At 41.2% G+C, this 17500-nt stretch overlaps 1 protein-coding gene across 2 annotated transcripts in view; it reads left to right on the top strand.

Moving 5' to 3' along the window:
• Window positions 1-17500, top strand: part of anks1b (ankyrin repeat and sterile alpha motif domain containing 1B) — a gene marked incomplete at its 5' end in the record, with an annotated part of 338563 nt that overhangs the window by 153302 nt on the left and 167761 nt on the right. For both annotated transcript variants that reach the window (XM_080421028.1, XM_080421027.1), the window contains 2 exons: window positions 1894-2090; window positions 8396-8527. In XM_080421028.1, the coding sequence (XP_080277154.1) occupies window positions 1894-2090; window positions 8396-8527 (329 nt within the window). The remainder of the gene's footprint in view (window positions 1-1893; window positions 2091-8395; window positions 8528-17500) is intronic.

The following is a 17500-nucleotide window of genomic DNA, read 5'->3' as shown; positions in this document are numbered from 1 at the left end:
CAGAGTCATTCTGTCTTTAACCCATTAAGACCTCAGGCCGATTCTACAAATGCCTTCTTCTAAATCAGTAGTTCTCAAACTTTTTCGTGCCAAGGACCCCCAAAATGATATATATTTGGCCGCGGACCCCCTTCTGAAAATTCTTGGTGCCAGGCGCCCCCAGAAGAGAAGATTTGTGTTAAAAAAATAATAATTCAAACACTTCAAAGATTATTCAAAAATAGCAGATGTACAAGCTCGCAGTGTGGCATGGAGTGACGCGCTGTGAGCTTGTACATCTGCTATTTTTGATAGCACTCTGTTTCTCTGCCTTATTTGTCATGCAAAATCAATTACAATAGTGCCAAACCTCAAACTAAATATTCATATGCATACCGTACTGGGTTTATAGACATGTATTTATTGTTCTGTTCACTTATTTAGAGCTCAACATCATTTTGTCCCCATGACCACAGACGCACCAATGTCACGGTACTTATTAATCTCTAATAGCAATTATGAAACTGGTTGATCACATGAACGTCACACAATACTAGCCTACAAGTCTTTACCATCTGATGAACATGCAGCCTGATGAAATCTGTGTCCATTCCCAATCCTGATGTACTGTAGGATAATAATGATAATTATAATAATAATAATAAACTTTATTTGTATAGCACCTTTCATGACATGAAATGCTCAAAGTGCTTTACAGTGCAAGAATACAATTACAGAAAAAGTACAACTAGTTTAACAATAAAGCAAAAAAAGGCAGTGAATCAGGCAAAACAGTGAAGACATGAATAACAACACAGAGATTAATTCAAAAGATGCGTTTCCCCTCAGTGATCAATACAACAAATATAATAAAAAGATATTTGTGAATGAGGCCCACTGACACTTTGGTAGAGGTTTGGGTTGAGATGTAAATCAAAATATTGGTGCAATACAGTTTCAGCAGTAATGCCTTTCTAAGTAATGTGTTACTGTAACGCCTCTACTATTTGCGGTAACTAGTTCTAGCTAAGTAGCTAATTAATTTTCCAATTCAATAACACAGTTATAGAAATGTAAAGGTCCAATACTCAACATTTTTGTTGATTATTGGATTCTAGTTTGTAGTAGTATAATAGTATATAATAGTATATGATACTATAATAGTAGTACTATTACTATTATTTTTTAGTATCTCCTATGGGAGCTCGTTACCTACTCGCTACTTTATGTGAAAAATAAATTGCTAACAACTTAAAGGTAGGGTAAGTGATATCTTTTGGTTAAAACAAAAAGTGTTTTGTTAAAAGGTTAAAGCACTTTACAGTATTATGATAGTAATCATTGCTATAGAGTGTTTGTCCAGTAACAGGGGTCTCCCTGGCTCTTCAGCTCTTCAATAAACACAAAATATATGTTCAGGTAGGTGACAAAATGTCAGCCAATCAGGAGAGAGTACCCATTTATCAGCTTAGTGTTCCAGTTCCAATTTTGTCTGCTCATTTCTTTGTGTCATCACTTCCAATTGCACTTGTTTAATCTGTAACCTGTTTGAGGTCTTGAGTATTTCCAATTTTAAATACTTTTACTTCTACTCCACTACATCTCAGAGGCAAATATTGTCCACTACAATTATTTGAAAACTTTAGTTACTAGTTACTATTACAGAATAATGAATAGTTATTATTACAAAATATACATTAACCACTTCAGCAGCCCTATTTAAACTTTGGCTGTTTGAAAATAGCCGATCTACTTAGATCTGCTATTTTCAAAAGATTTTAATGCATTTTATACATACTGTATTCGTTGCAGTATTGATACTTTTACTTAAGTAAAAAATCTGAGTACTTTTTCCACCACTGGTATTTCTCGACCGCACCGCATGGCTTCTCATCCCCTTGTCCCCCGCTCCAGATGACGCGGTGACAGGCGAGCTGTCCAAACTCCTCCATGACATCAAGAAGTGTCGAGACAGGGACTACTCCTTCGAGGAGCTCTGCCAGACCATCTCGTCTCACTCCATGGACAGCTTCGGCAGCGGCCGCCTGTCGGACGACGACCGCAGCGAGCGCAGCGAGCGCTCCAACGGCACGCTGACCCGCGGTGGCAAGGTACAACACGCACACACACGCACGGATGCACGCACGCACGCACGTAAAAGTGAATGTTTTTGGATGTGTACTCTTTAGAGCAAGGGTTCCCAAACTGGGGGTCCCCAAATTATTTTGGGGGGGTCCCCAGATGATTAGCTTAATGTGCAACGTTGTTTTCTCACTCAAAAGTAAACAAACCAACATGCAGTATGCAGTAAGTGTTTACAGGGTATATCTGCACATTTCTAAAGTGACAATTGAATGAATCTTTTTAATACCAAATGGGCTAAATTGGTGGTCCCCATCCAAATGAGTAGTAGTTGATTGGATTGCAATACAAAAAATATACACGTGACTATATTCACAAAAGTGTTTCAGTATCACCTTCACCACTATGAATCTAGTTCTTATGTACGATTATGAATTTTAGACAATATCATGCATATCATCATCATATAGCAGGGTCCATGTATAACATAAATAAAATAATAATTTGAAATTGGGACCTGTGGCTTAATCAAATGAAAGTTGTGGTTCTGTGTCACGGTTAGGGTTAGGGTAACGGTTTGAAATGTATCGTTACACGTACCGTTTGATAAATCCACCGGTTTGCTCCGTCGGACAATGGTGATGTGCACTGGAAATAACTTTCGTCTCATCGCACATCTTTGGTCAGAACTAAAGCTTCAAGGCTATAGACTATTGCAATTCGTTGCAAAAACCTTTCTATTAGAAGGCCTGTCTTCAACTTGGCTCCAAGACTTTTAATCACAACTGGTTGAGAGAGACCTCATCACTAAAATCTTAGCTGACTTGGCTCCCTATCAATTGTTGAGTTGATACCCTACACAGCCCTTCATTGACTGACCACTTCATACCAGTGGCGTCCCCAGGAATTACATTTAGGTAGATTTTTTTTTGCACCCCCACTATTACCCCCGAAAAAGACATTTCAACTCAATCGAAAATCGGCGATCGAAAATCGGCAAAAGTGGCCGTTGTCAAGATGTTTTGGCCATTATCTCTGGATTGGAAGGTCCAATCTGCTCAGTTCAAAGCTTGTTGGATGCGTAACTTTGAGGACATTAAGCACGCATGACACCTCTTCGGGTTTTCTAGGGTAGGCGAGATCTTAGTTGGGCAGGCGACCGCCTGCCCTGCCTCTACAGTGGGTACGCCACTGCTTCATACTGTACATTTCTAAGCATTTACTGTAACTCAATGCCACCAGTCTCTCTGTCATACAATTTACAATGTAAGCGTTTATGAGAGGCAGCATTATGAGAGGCTCTTATCCAGCTTACAAAGTGCAAGAGCAAAGTAGGGGAGCAACAATTAATTGAACTAATCAATTTAATCAGTTATAGAATAGTTGATAATTTAACAAAATAATCAATTAATAATGATTTAAAAAATCGGTCCTGTATTGATACAGCAGAAATCCTTTAAAAATCTATTTGTATCTAATATGTACTGTATTTTTCTACTGTCTAACATGGAACAAAGCACGGAAGAAAGCCATTTTGAGTGTTAAACATAATATGTGAAAATGTAATTCAGGTTGGTTGTTTATAATTTTTTCATACATTCTGAAACATGTACAGTCCATGTGAAATGTGTGTGACAGACATTTTTAGTAGTGCAATGGTAGTTTGTGTAGTTCACCAGAAGGGGTCACTATCAGCCAGAGATATTTCACCAGGCTTGCATCAACTCAAGCATCCACTTGTTGTTGCTCATGCACTCTTGGTTTAATCTCTTGTTTAGAGTGATTCATTAATCATTCTCTAGGAGGCCTATTTAATGTTTGTTTGGCGTTGGTCGTGCCAGGTTGCACTGGAACGCAGTGTTAGACATTCATAGTTTGAATCGCTTGTTCATTCTCACATCACTCAAACTCCTCACTCACTCACTCTCCATACGCCTCACTCACTCACTCTCTCCATACGCACGTGTACGCACATGCGCGCACGTGCATTGCATATCTCTGCTGTCCGGCAGAAACCAGCTAACTCCAAAATGTTCATTTTTCAGGAAATGACAAAAACAAAACGAAATGTGGAGTTAGGAGGTTTTGTTCATCATTGATAAGTACAGCTAAATGGACCTCCAAGCTCACAATGAGGTTGGAGGTCAAAAGGGGGTGGAGCCTGGAGTCAGCAAAACCCCCCTTTGGTGGACTTAGCTGGTTTAGCAGAAAGTTTGAAGATCCAATGGAGTTAGCTGGTTTTGTCAGAAGCGCTTTCTAATACTTTTCATTGGTTCAATATTGTTTTAATCAACACACAGACGTAAACGGTGTTCAATAGCACTGATTTATGGGGGAAAAAATGCAGAAGCGGAAGAATGGAGTTAGCTGGTTTCTGCCGGACAGCAACGATACACTATACTTGTGAGGAATTTTTTTTTAACTTGCCGATCTGCAAGTTCACGCCGCGCCACGTGCTGAGCTTGTAGATCAGCTATGTTTGGCACACAACACGCACAACTAATTATTAATCTGGCATAACTCCCACCCTAACCTATAAACTGAACCTCTACATTTCTAATCCTATCCTCCAACCTGAAACTCATTTTCACTCATATCGATATGAAGCATCAACTGACGGTGAAAAAGTAGGCTACTAATTTATCAACATTTTCTCCAAACAGACCTTATCAAATATAACTCAATATCATAAACAACACAGTCACATAGTGGTGTAAAGTAACTAAGTACATTTACTTAAGTACTTTGACTTTGACTTTGACTTTGACTTTATTAATTCATGCTTGCAGTGGAGCCAAGGCCCCACTGAAAAAACTGCAGAACTTTACATTTGATAATAATAATAATAATAAAAATAGATTAAAAAAAAGTACTGTACTTAAGTACAATTTTGAGGTATTTGTACTTTACTTGAGTATTTCCAATTTCCAATACTTTTACTTCTACTCCACTACATCTCAGAGGCAAATATTGTACTTTTACTCCACTACAATTATTTGAAAACTTTAGTTACTAGTTACTTTTCAGATATACACTATGATATAATGAAACATGCATTAACCACTTTAGCCCTATTGTATACGTAGGCTATTTGAAAATAGCAGATCTACAAGCTCACAACGCGTCGCATCGCGACGCGTTGTGAGCTTGTAGATCGGCTATTTTCAAATATTTAGTACTTTTACTTTTGGTACTTTAAGTACATTTTGATGCCAATACTTTTGTACTTTTACTCAAGTAAATTTTTAATTCTGGACTTTTACTTGTAACAGAGTATTTTTATATTGCAGTATTGGTACTTTTACTTAAGTAAAGAATTTGAGTACTTTTTCCACCACTGCACATACCTGACAAAATCAACGGGATGATTTGTTTATTTTTGGAACACAGTTCTTATATGACGCAATCTAAGATTTGCCTATATGAGAATTCCAATACAAAAAGATTACTCTGTGACAGTAGTGGGTGTGACGTCAGGACTCTATTTCTCAAATTCTACTACGCTTGTCGGGACATTTGGCCCTCACAAGTATAGTAAAACACACACACACACACACACACACACACACACACACACACACACGCGCACGCACACAAAGGGAAAGTAATTGAGTCGTTCCAAGCTGTACTGTGGGTGGTTTTATCAGTTAGCGTCGCAGTGTGACAGAGAGGCTTAGAGAGGATTTTCAATTCCACTGTCCAGGTCCTGGAGAACAGGGGTCATTTATCACCGCGACACACCACACACACACACACACACACACACACACACACACACACACACACACACACACACACACACACACACACACACACACACACACACACACACACACACACACACACACACGCGCACACACACACACACCGGTTTGTTCTTATATCCTTGTGGGAAACTCTTCCACTAAAAAATACAATTTATACCTTTTTTGGGGGGTACCCCAACCCTTAACCTTACCCTTAGATGCCTAATCCTAACCCCAAAACTGAATATTATACTATAGTTGTAACCATAGCTCTATAAAAATAAAAAATAAATTGACCCTTTCTGGCAGGTGGACGAGAACAATGTCCCCATTATGGTCAATTCTGAAAGGTATTACTATCAATGTGTTTTTTTTGGTCCCCATGGATAGTAAACACACACACACACACACACACACACACACACACACACACACACACACACACACACACACACACACACACACACACGCGCGCGACGATCGACATTTGTTCTGTTGTTTCCAATGCGTCAAATTCAAATAAGAACATGCACTATTAGCGTTGAAGACACTCAAACACAGAGCACATGCAATATAATTGATATACACATACATTAAACATGCGCACGCCTCTCCACTCAGGCTGTAATTCTAACAATCCATCTCTCCATAGAAGTACCTATTTATATTCCATTACTGGCATTCTCACTATGGGTTCATGTGGCCCCCTCCCTTTCCCTGGGGTGACTGTGCATACATGTGCATGCCAACGCCATTAGCATGCTCTGCACCCCTCTCTCTCTCTCTCTCTCTCTCACACACACACACACACACACACACACACACACACACACACACACACACACACACACACACACACACACACACACACACACACACACACGCACATTCCACGTCTGCGTGGTGATTCCACGAATGCATGAATAAAACATCCACAATCCGTATTACGTATAATGTCCGTCGATATACTGTCACGCTCCCTTGCCGCATTGCCCCCCTACGCGGTCAAATTCCCAGTGTTCATTTCAATCTGAGATCTTACACATTGTATTCTCCCAAGAGTCACAGATACATAAATGAGCTCTGAGGATTGGACTTGTACGTGTGTACGAGCGCCGTGGCTTATTTATTCACGCGCTGTTTTGTTTAGCCGTTCCTGTCGCAAAGGTTGCTACAGTATGCTACAGCCACCTGTGTGTCCCTGTGTTGGTTCCTCTGACACGGGGACACAAGTCAAGTAGATGTTTCAAATCGTCGGTGTCTGGTGGAAACCTTGTATGTCCAAAACCCTTTTTTTTAAATTATTTATTACCGTTTTAAATTAACGATTTAAAATAGTGAAAATAGTGAAAAAGCCCCTAACCCTATAGATCGTCTATTTTCACTACTTTTGTGGGACTCTCTCGTATGGCATTAGATTACAAAAAAAACATGAGAAGTTTAAATATGGAGGTATCATATCGTAACCTCCAAAACAGTTACTTTTCAGCATTCAAATTCAGTAGCATCAAAAGTAGCAGATCCGTAAGCTCGAAACGCATCGTTTCGCGCCGCGTTTCGAGCGGCTTTTGTGTGACGCTGTACAGTGTGATCAAGTAGGACGTTAATGTAGATAGGAGGTTTCTGCCCCACGATATGATGTTGAGTAGCCCCCCCGTGTCCCGTGTGATCCCTCACCTCCTCCCTCACTGTCCACCGACAGTGGTCTTCACCTTCGTCCGTTCACGTCTCTATCTTAGTGCTGCAACTATCCATGATTATCTTAGTGATTATTCTTTCAATTACTTTTTCAATGACTCGACAAGATTCAAGAAGCACAATTTTGGTGATCATTTGTTTTACTTTTTATATATCAAGGCACGATACAAAGTGATTTTCTTTTTAGTTTTGTCTCGCAACATTTGCAAGAATTGCAGATTCATGAGCTCACCATGTGAGTTTGTAGTTCTGCTATTTTCGCTACTTTAGAAGAAATGTGAATAAAATAAGCTACACTTCAATTCCCCCCCAACTCAATTATTCTTTTGATTATTTTATTTGATTATTATTGGCAATTAGTTGTTGCACCCCTACTCTATCTATTCATCTATCCATGTCCGTCAACTTCCTTCCTTTGCAACTTTTCCCACTTTTTTCCATCTCCCTGCTCTCTCTCTCTCTCTCTCTCTCTCTCTCTCTCTCTCTCTCTCTCTCTCTCTCTCTCTCTCTCTCTCTCTCTCACTCTCTCTTTCTTTTGTCGCTACGTTTCTGCGTCAAAAGTAATCAACAAACTACACCATAAACATTTCAAACATTGGCCAAATTGTGAAATATAACCTGAGAAAGAGTAAAAGTTTTTGAAAATAGGCGATCTAGCATGTATATCATGTGAGCTTGTAGATCAGCTATTTTTGCAATATTTATCTGTGGAACCGAGACGTTCCACAGATAAGTCTAAAAAATAAATGTAATGCCTCAACTCCTACAATTCAAAAGTGCTTGTCAGGGTGGAGTGGGTCAACAGTTCAAATATGATATTCTTGGGGGGGTTGTGGCCTGAAAACGTTGAGAACCGCTGTTTGATCGAAGTGTGTTTTGTCTCCCTGTAGCGGCCCACCCCGCCTCTAGGCCCCGCCCTGGAGGAGGAGGAGCCAGAGAGGAGCTGTGGCCCCGTGGGATTCTGGGAGGCGCTCACACCCTGCAATGGCTGCCACAATCTGGGCTTCTCCAGCCCGTCCCAGGTACGCACACGCACACGCGCACGCGCACGCGCACACGCACACGCACACGCACACACACACAATAATTCAGTTGCATTAAGAATTGTTTGATTTAATGAATATTAACTCTTTGACTGCCAGAGTATTTTCATAAAGTACTCCCCCAGTGCCAGCAATTTTCGTGTTTTTTTATTTTTATATTTTGAATTTTTCTCATGAAAATAATTTAAGGGGACATAATGTAAAGACCCAGCACAAATCCGCCACTAGAGTGCAGCACATGACTTCTTGATCAGGTCGTTGGGTCTCTCTCAGCCTTCTTGATAGTTTAGACAGGGAAAAACATGAAAACGGAAGTGACGTCGTCCCAGATTGTTTTGATCGCCAAAATGCCGTTGTGATACACGACGGCGATGACTGATCGTCACCCAGACCATAGATTATAGAAGAGAAACTGTCCGTTTGTCCGTCATACCGTGTGAAAGACCGTTTATTTACCTATTTTGGACGAAAATGACTGGGGAAAAGAATCAAAAACCGGAAACGGAATCCAGGTCATGAAACCGGATGCAGATGTCCGTGAAGTAAGTGGAACTCGAGAATAACATTGAATATTAAGCAGCATAGCGCAATCAGAGATTAAACAATGAACGCGCGTCCAGCACGTCGAGCGCGTCGACGGCCAACTGGACAAAGTAGCACTTGACGCGTTATCGCGTCGTCCGCAGTCAAAGAGTTAAGTATATTCAGAAGAGGAGGAGTTCCACCGTGCAGCAGGTCATGTGACCCTGATGAAGATGATCTTGGCATCGAAACATTAGTCCAGTGTTGATGCAGCACTGTACAAATAAAGGCAATGAATCCATTAAGACCAGGAACGCATCCGTTCATCCGTTCATCCGTTTTTGATTTCTTTGGTTATTCAAAGATTGCAGGCAAGGCAAGTTTATTTGTATAGCACATTTCTATATGGCAATTAAAAGTGCTTTACGGAAACCCATTAAGAGCATAACGATGGTGGAAAAGAAACACATTATCATTATTAATTAAAATAGTTATTAAAGTTAAAATAATAGAAAATAAGTCAAAAATGAAACAGTCAGACAATGAGAGAATACATTCACAGTGCAGCACTGATTGATTGATTGAATACTTTATTAGCAGTTTGAGAAAAAATCACAGGAAAGTGCAGTGCAATACAAGGTCTGCTAAGAGGATTTTAAACCCAAGAAAGCCCATGGCTTGTTTCCATTGGGGTCCTTTGTACTCAATTCATCGACGCACAAGATTCACAAACCTCAGTAAAAAGGCAGCGGCAGACAGAAAAGTCTTCATTACTGCACAGTAATCATCATGCGTCATATAGATTGATCCTGGAAATGACTGGGCTGTAATGTATGGCACTGTATGTTCCATACAGCCCTGTGCGTTAGCCACGTACGCACACAGAGCAGTGAAATGAGAGGTTAGTGTATACAGCCATTGTTCTGGAGTGAGTACTTTCTGCAGTTGTTACCGTGGGAACAGACGGAGTGAGATAGATTGAGCGGTGCGTGCGTGGCAATTTCTGCTTCCATGTCCCTTCGCCCCGTGACACTTCATGTTGCCTTCAGAGTGACACACTAGGGCCGGCTGGGGCCATATGACTTGATTATTTCAAACTTTTACTTATTTTTTCACATTTGTGAAGATTTTTAATTTTTTTACCCATTAACCCATTAAGACCTGAGGCGATTCTTGAAAATGTTTTCTAAACAGTTTTTTTTTTTTTTATCTGAAAAATATTTTTTCAAGATTTTTCAAAAATAGCAGATATACAAGCTCATAGCGCGGCACTCGGTGCCGCGCTATGAGCTTGTATATCTGCTATTTTTGAATAGCCAAATAAATCTAAAGTGACACAGATGCGTTCCAGGTCTTAATGGGTTAAGACCTGAGGCCGATTCTACAAATCAGTAGTTCTCATACTTTTAAGATTTGTCTAAAATGTTTTTAAAAATTGCAGATATGCAAGCCCACAGCGCGGCACAAAGTGACACACTGTGAGCTTGTATATCTGCTATTTTTGAATAGTCAAGGAAAAAATCTAAAATGACATGCTTTCCCGGTTTTGGGTTAAAAGGCATAGTATGTAACCTTGCCTTGTTTTTACATAAGAAAACAATAATGATTTTAGATTAATCTTTTTTTACTCACATTTCCCTCTATACCAGCGGGTTATTAGCCACTGGAGTTGTGTGTTGGTGTTTACCTGCAGAAACACACCCGCTCGCTGTATTTTGGTGTTTTCACTGTTTGTTGTGGTTGCCCAAAAACATCCCCGTCTAGCAAAACAAACAGTGAAAACACCAAAACACAGCGAGAGGGCAGTGTGTTTCTGCAGGTAAACGCCACCACACAACTCCAGTGGCTGATGACTTCTGGTATAGAGAGAAATGATTGGTATTTTTTTTTATCTGAGGTCATTATTGTTTTCTTATGTAAACAAAGAGCAAAGTTACAGTATATACTAACTACGCCTTTAAGCTCAAATATGAATGTTTTGCTTATAACGACATACCCAAGTGGTTATAATATACTGTATAAATATGTTTTTACAATAGAATGTGCCCCTGTATTAACCCTGTATGAATATGCACTCGCTGATATATTAAATAAACTTTTTTTATATAGTTGTATATTGCTGTAGTAATGTGTGGTTGTCACAAAAACCCACAGCACTACTTGGACTTGGACACTACTGTGTCTCAGAGCACACCAGTGTGTGTGACTGCAACAGCATTTGAGGAAAAAGTGTTTTACTGTGTATTTGAGTGTGTGTGCGTCTGTTCCACCTGCCTCTTAGCTCCATCACCCTGCGCTACACCCTACAGCAGTGGTTCTCAAACTTTTTCATAGCAAGGACCCCCAAATTGATATGTACTTGTCCACGGACCCCCTGTTTTGTGCCAGGGACTCCCCTGAAGAAGATTTATGTAAAAAAAAAAAATCAAGATTATTCAAACATTTCCACAAAAAAATCAAAACATTTCAGAAATAGGTACTAGCTCGCAGTGCGGCACAATCTGCTATTTTTGAATCGCCAACGTATAAATGGATAAAGTGGTTCAGAGAAACCCCAGAGGGTAAAAATTAGCTGCAGGTTAGATGGAGAGTTCTCTCTCCGTCACGTGTTGGTTGGGGATCTCCTGCACATGGCTCATCTCTCCTCTGCCTCTACTCTGCTCTCATCCTTCATCCTGTGAACGGAGGGACAGAGGTTTCCTTTCTCCTTTTATAGCAGCCAACAGCTGTAGACCCCCTCCTGTGTGTGTGTGTGTGTGTGTGTGTGTGTGTGTGTGTGTGTGTGTGTGGGTGTGTGCGTGTGCGTGTGTGTGGGGGTGGGTGTGTGTGTGTGGCGAGCTTGTGCCAGAGATGGCTGACATTTACAACACAACACACTTGTCTTTCTGTCGCTGGCTTGAGGCCTAGCTGGCACGACGCCAAGCATTAGCAGATCGCACCTGGATATGAGTGTGTGTGTAATTGTCAATTGAGTGTGTGTGCGTGTGTGTGTGTGTGTGAGTGAGTGTTTAATTGTTTAATGTGTATGTTGGAAGAGTGATGGGGAAGGAAGGCGTTTTTATAGCATGTTATTATGAAATTAGCGCAGTGCTAATTTAGCAGTGTAATTATGAGCAAAGTCATTCAACTCCAACTGAGCTACTCAGACGCGTTGCTAGGTCTCTACTAGGTTGGGGGCTTAGCCCCCCAGGCAACGGACACATGCATGCGCGCGCAGCGCGCATGCATGTGTCCCCCCCCCCCGCGCGGGGTAGGGTTAGGAAGGAGTGTTTAACCCAGGTATAGGTTTTAAATGTGTATTCCAATGTTTTCTGCACTTCTTCTAATCAGCTCTCGTAAAGTTATACCTCTTATTTCCCCCCAACATTCATACTTTTTATTTCTCCCATCTGTCTATCCTCTCTCTCTCTCTCTCTCTCTCTCTCTCTCTATCCTCTTTATCTCTTCTGCTTTACCCCCCCCTTTTTTTTTCTTTTTCTTTTTACTTTTCCTCCCTTCGTGTTTCCTTTTTTTAAATGAAAATGTCTGTGTTTATTCTGTGCATATGTCTTTCTCTCAGACATCCATCCATCCATCCATCCATCCATCCATCCATCCATCCATACACTCTGGCTGATACCGACAATAAGCCTCTCCTACTTACTTACTTACATGATAGACACGTGTAAAGCCCACATCATCAAAGTGCTTGTAGATCGGTTTGATCGACATTAAGATATTGTGTGTGGAGCAAAAAGGACGGGGGGCCTAATACAGAGCCCTGGGGGAATCCAGTTAAGTAAGTACAGTGTATAGGCCAGAAATGGTTAAGGAGGGGATTAAGTATAGTTATAAGATTATGTACAGATACTGGGATGTGCGTCAAGCCTGGTGCGTATTAATTACCACAGTGAGTTTCTGTGGTTTGTCCTGCTGCCTGTCTCTCAACAGTATCGGTCAGACTGATGACAAACAGGAAGTAAGCAAACCGCCGCGTGGTTTCAGATAAGGTTCTCAGAATTCTAATTTGAGCCCTGCTCAGGGGGTCAGTTCTAGGAACCCAGAACGCGTCGTCTGCTTGTATACCGGCTATTTCCGCTTTTTTTTAATGCATTTTAATGACGTATTGGTTGTGGTTATAATTGGAACGACATAACTAAACAAGAAAACAAAAAACTATTGCAGAACTTGCCGGTTTTCTGGAAAGTTTCAGGTTATGGAAGGTTTTTCGGTTACGGTAATTCAAACTTTATTCCAGACACACAGGGGGTCCATATTTCATACAGATAAAACAAACAAATATTATTTATTACACTTCATAAGACGAAAAGAGCCAAGAGAGACGTGGCCCAACGGTGGTGACACCGTTGTCACATCTGTCTGAGTCCGTGAATAATTAATCGGTACACCGAAAAACGTCAGAACACATATTTCTATTTCTGCTTATCTAATGAGATGAGTTAGTTAAGTGTGTGTGTGTGTGTGTGTGTGTGTGTGTGTGTGTGTGTGTGTGTGTGTGTGTGTGTGTGTGTGTGTGTGTGTGTGTGTGTGTGTGTGTGTGTGTGTGTGTGTGTGTGTGTGTGTGTGTGTGTGTGTGTGTGTGTGTTGAGCAACCTCCTCCTGTCTGATACAAAAGAGAACCCAGCATGGCATCGCTAAGTCTGTCACGTTTAATGTTATCATCTGTGTGTGTGTGTGTGTCCATTGTCTCACTGGAGGGTTGAAGAGGATTCTCGTCACTATCGCACACACACACACACACACACACACACACACACACACACACACACACACACACACACACACACACACACACACACACACACACACACACACACACACACACACACACACATACATACATACGCACACACACAGCAGGATTACTGAACTTGTCGCCGTCAAACTTAATAAGAACTTAATAAGAACCAAAGATCAGAGAAACAGAGAGAGAGAGAGAGAGAGTCAGAGGTAGACAGAGAAGTCAAGGAGACAGCAATTGGGAGAAAAAAAGGAAAGAAAAAAGCTTCAGATACAGACACAGGCTGGTACGGTTGCTAGGCAACGCAGAACTTCATAAGCTCTGAAGCGTGGGATCCTCGCCCACTGTTCCCATTGACAAATCACTGCCACCATCAGCACAGCACACACACACACACAAGGGCGTCAGAGTGTTTCCAACTGTTTTCTTGACGCAGTCCTTTCACTTCTTTGCCATATTTCGTCTTATCTTCTCTCTCTCTCTCTCAGTCTCTCTCTCTCTCTCACTCTCTCACTCTCTCTCTCTCTCTCTCTCTCTCTCTCTCTCTCTCTCTCTCTCACCATGCCTCCTTCTGTTTGCAGATGGTGAGCATCGGCCCCTTGGGGCTATAATCTACACAGCAAAATTAAATTAAAAAGTGTTAATTTGCAACGAGTTGGAAGCTTGTAGATCGGCTATTTAAAAAAAAAATCTTTAAATAGTAATAAAAAAGGAACGGTTTTGGACATAAAAGGTTTCCATCCGACAGCAACGATGCCAGAGTTCAGTTATCAATCAGGATTTGACAGTGTAGCACAGTGTGACATAACGATGTGACATGTTGTCCCATGGGTCACTGCATGCAGTACATCTCCATCCCTCTGTGCAGCCTCCTGGTGCAGTCTGTCTCCCTGTCAGCTTGACCCCTAAACACACACACATGCACACACACACGAGCTCACGCGCGCACGCACATCACAAACCCGAACATGAACACACAGTACACGCAAAAATATACACACACACACACACACACACACACACACACACACACACACACACACACACACACACACACACACACACACACACACACACGTGTACACTCACAAACACACACACTCACTAACACACGCTAACACGCGTGCACACTCAAACAAAAGCACACGAACATGCACACACATTGACTCACACACACACACACACACACACACACACACACACACACACACACACACACACACACACACACACAAACACACAAACGCATGCACAAAAGCACACACAAATGCGGTACACTGTTTTCCAAGTACTGTAAAAAAAATTGGTGGAACATGGACCGTCCTTGAATACATGGAGATGTTTGTAGTGTGTGTGTGTGTGTGTGTGTGTGTGTGTGTGTGTGTGTTTGTGTGTGTGTGTGTCTGTCTGTCCTTGGGGTAAACAGGAAGAGGAGAGATAAGGGCTCTGATAGATGAAGGCCACAGGAAGAGATGTGTTCAATAACAACTCCCTGAACTTCCAGTGCAGATATTGTGCAACACAACAACCGTAACCCTTGAACTATGGCATATGAACACCTATAGTGTATAGTCCCTGTTTAACCACATTGGTTGACCGGAGACCCTCAGGGCTCTGTACTAGTGTATTTTCTGTTTTCACTCTACATGAACCTGTGAAGACCGGGAAAGCCTATACGTTGTTATACCTTTAAAACCGGGATAGCACCATTATCATTTTAGACGTTGCTATGTATACAGCAACCAGATTAAATAAAAAAAATACGAATTTCTGAAAACCTCAGGTCAAATGGGTTAAATATCTTTTAAAGTTTCCCCCAGAATACGGATGCTGGGGTTAAAGCAGTTAAATAGACCATTAAACCACACATGCACAAACACAGGCGTGACACAGACATTAAGGGCTTCTCGTGTGTGTGTGTGTGTGTGTGTGTATATATTTTTTTATGTGTGCATAGAGATGATGATGTGTACTCTCCTAGTTATTATTCTGCCTTGTTGCGTAAATGCTAATATTTAGACAGGAAAAACAAAGCATAAGGATTAGGAACATTTCCACATGCTATGTTTATCGATTGTGTGTGAATGTGTGCGAGTGCGTGCGTCTCAACACGGACACTGTCTTATAGACTGTTCATTAATGTACACACACCCACACACACACACACACACACACAACGTGGTCACATTGCAGGGCTAATCCTTAGCATGCAACACTGTGTACATCCTGACCGGTACGTTTTAAACACTCCCACACAAATACCATTATGACACATTCCAAAGCCCTGACAGAGCTCTCATCATCCCTGTTCCACGTGCACTGGCACGCGCTGAGGTCACCTACAGTACAGCAAGGGTTCCCAATCTTTTCAGTGCCGCGACCCCCCCCAAAATAATCATATTTGAACTGTATACGTTGGTTTGTTTACTGTTTAGTGAGAAAACAATGTTGCACATCAAGCTAATCATCTGGGGACCGCCGAAAATAATTCGGGGGGGGGGGGGGGGTCCCGACCCCCAGTTTGGGAGCCGCTGACCTACAGTATCACAACACAGTGCCAAGCCTCACGGCTTTGGTTATTTTTGGCTATTAGTTCATTTGATGAATCACAATAACACAATAGTGTCACTAGCAGAACACACGGCCACGAAGCACAATCCTCTGTTACATCACTTAGCTGTGTGTTGGTCGGCGTGTTCAGGCTTCAGTACCCAGCATTGGCCGGGTTATTGCGTGGGTGAAATAGACTGTCTTAGCCTCCATCCCCTCTCCTTCTCATCCCAGAGCATACATGCACACACAGGTGGTGCGTGTGTAGTTTACTTTTCATGGGTCGCTAGTACAGTAAATATGCCTTGAATTTTTTGGTTTACCAAATTCTCAATGCTTCATAAATTAAATTAAATGCAAATTAAAACATTTTTCAATTGAAGTTCATAAATTAATGAAAGAAAATCTAAGACATTCCATTAAAAGTTTGTCTCCTTCTAAATGTTTGAACATGGCCCGTCTCATATGCGCTTACGCTGCTGTATCATTTCAACGAATTGCAAATGAGACCTTTTTTTTTTCTTATTTCTTTTTAAGCTGCAGGGTTTTCATCTGTTTGGTAACCACAGAAATGCAGAACTGAGAAATGGAACTGACTAATAATAATACAAATATTCAGAATGGTATTCACCATGTGCCCCTAAACCAGATCTTTGGCTGAAGGATGTAATGTTGTACTTGAAATTAGAGAAAATAAAATATGATTTACGAGGGTCACCAGGCGGATTTATGTTAAATGTCCACCTTATTAGTCTGACGAATAAGACTTCCTGATGCTACATACAGTACAGTTGTTTTTGTAAAAAGGTTCAAGCTCTATATTTTGATAGTAATCACTGCTATTGTTTGTGCAGTTCAGTAACAGGGGTCTCCCCATCTCTCTGGCTTATTAGTAATCGGAAAATAAATTTCTTAGGAGAGAGACAATTTATCAGCTTCAGTGTTAAAATGTTTCAGTTGTGTCTGCTCATTGTTTTGTTTCACCACTTCCAATTTCAATTGTGTATCCTGTATGAGTTCTCTCTCCTGATTGGATGAAATTTGTACCCCGACCTGAAAATGCATTTTCTGTTTACTAAAGAGCTTTAGAGACAGCCAGGGAGCTATTTAACACTTTAAAAAAAATATATAGCACCTTC

Source organism: Gymnoscopelus braueri, assembly GCF_963280865.1.
Source record: "Gymnoscopelus braueri genome assembly, chromosome: 23".
In the NCBI taxonomy this organism is placed as follows: domain Eukaryota; kingdom Metazoa; phylum Chordata; class Actinopteri; order Myctophiformes; family Myctophidae; genus Gymnoscopelus; species Gymnoscopelus braueri.
The sequence above is the reverse complement of the archived record's forward strand: the minus strand, read 5'-3'. Positions and strand labels throughout refer to the sequence as shown.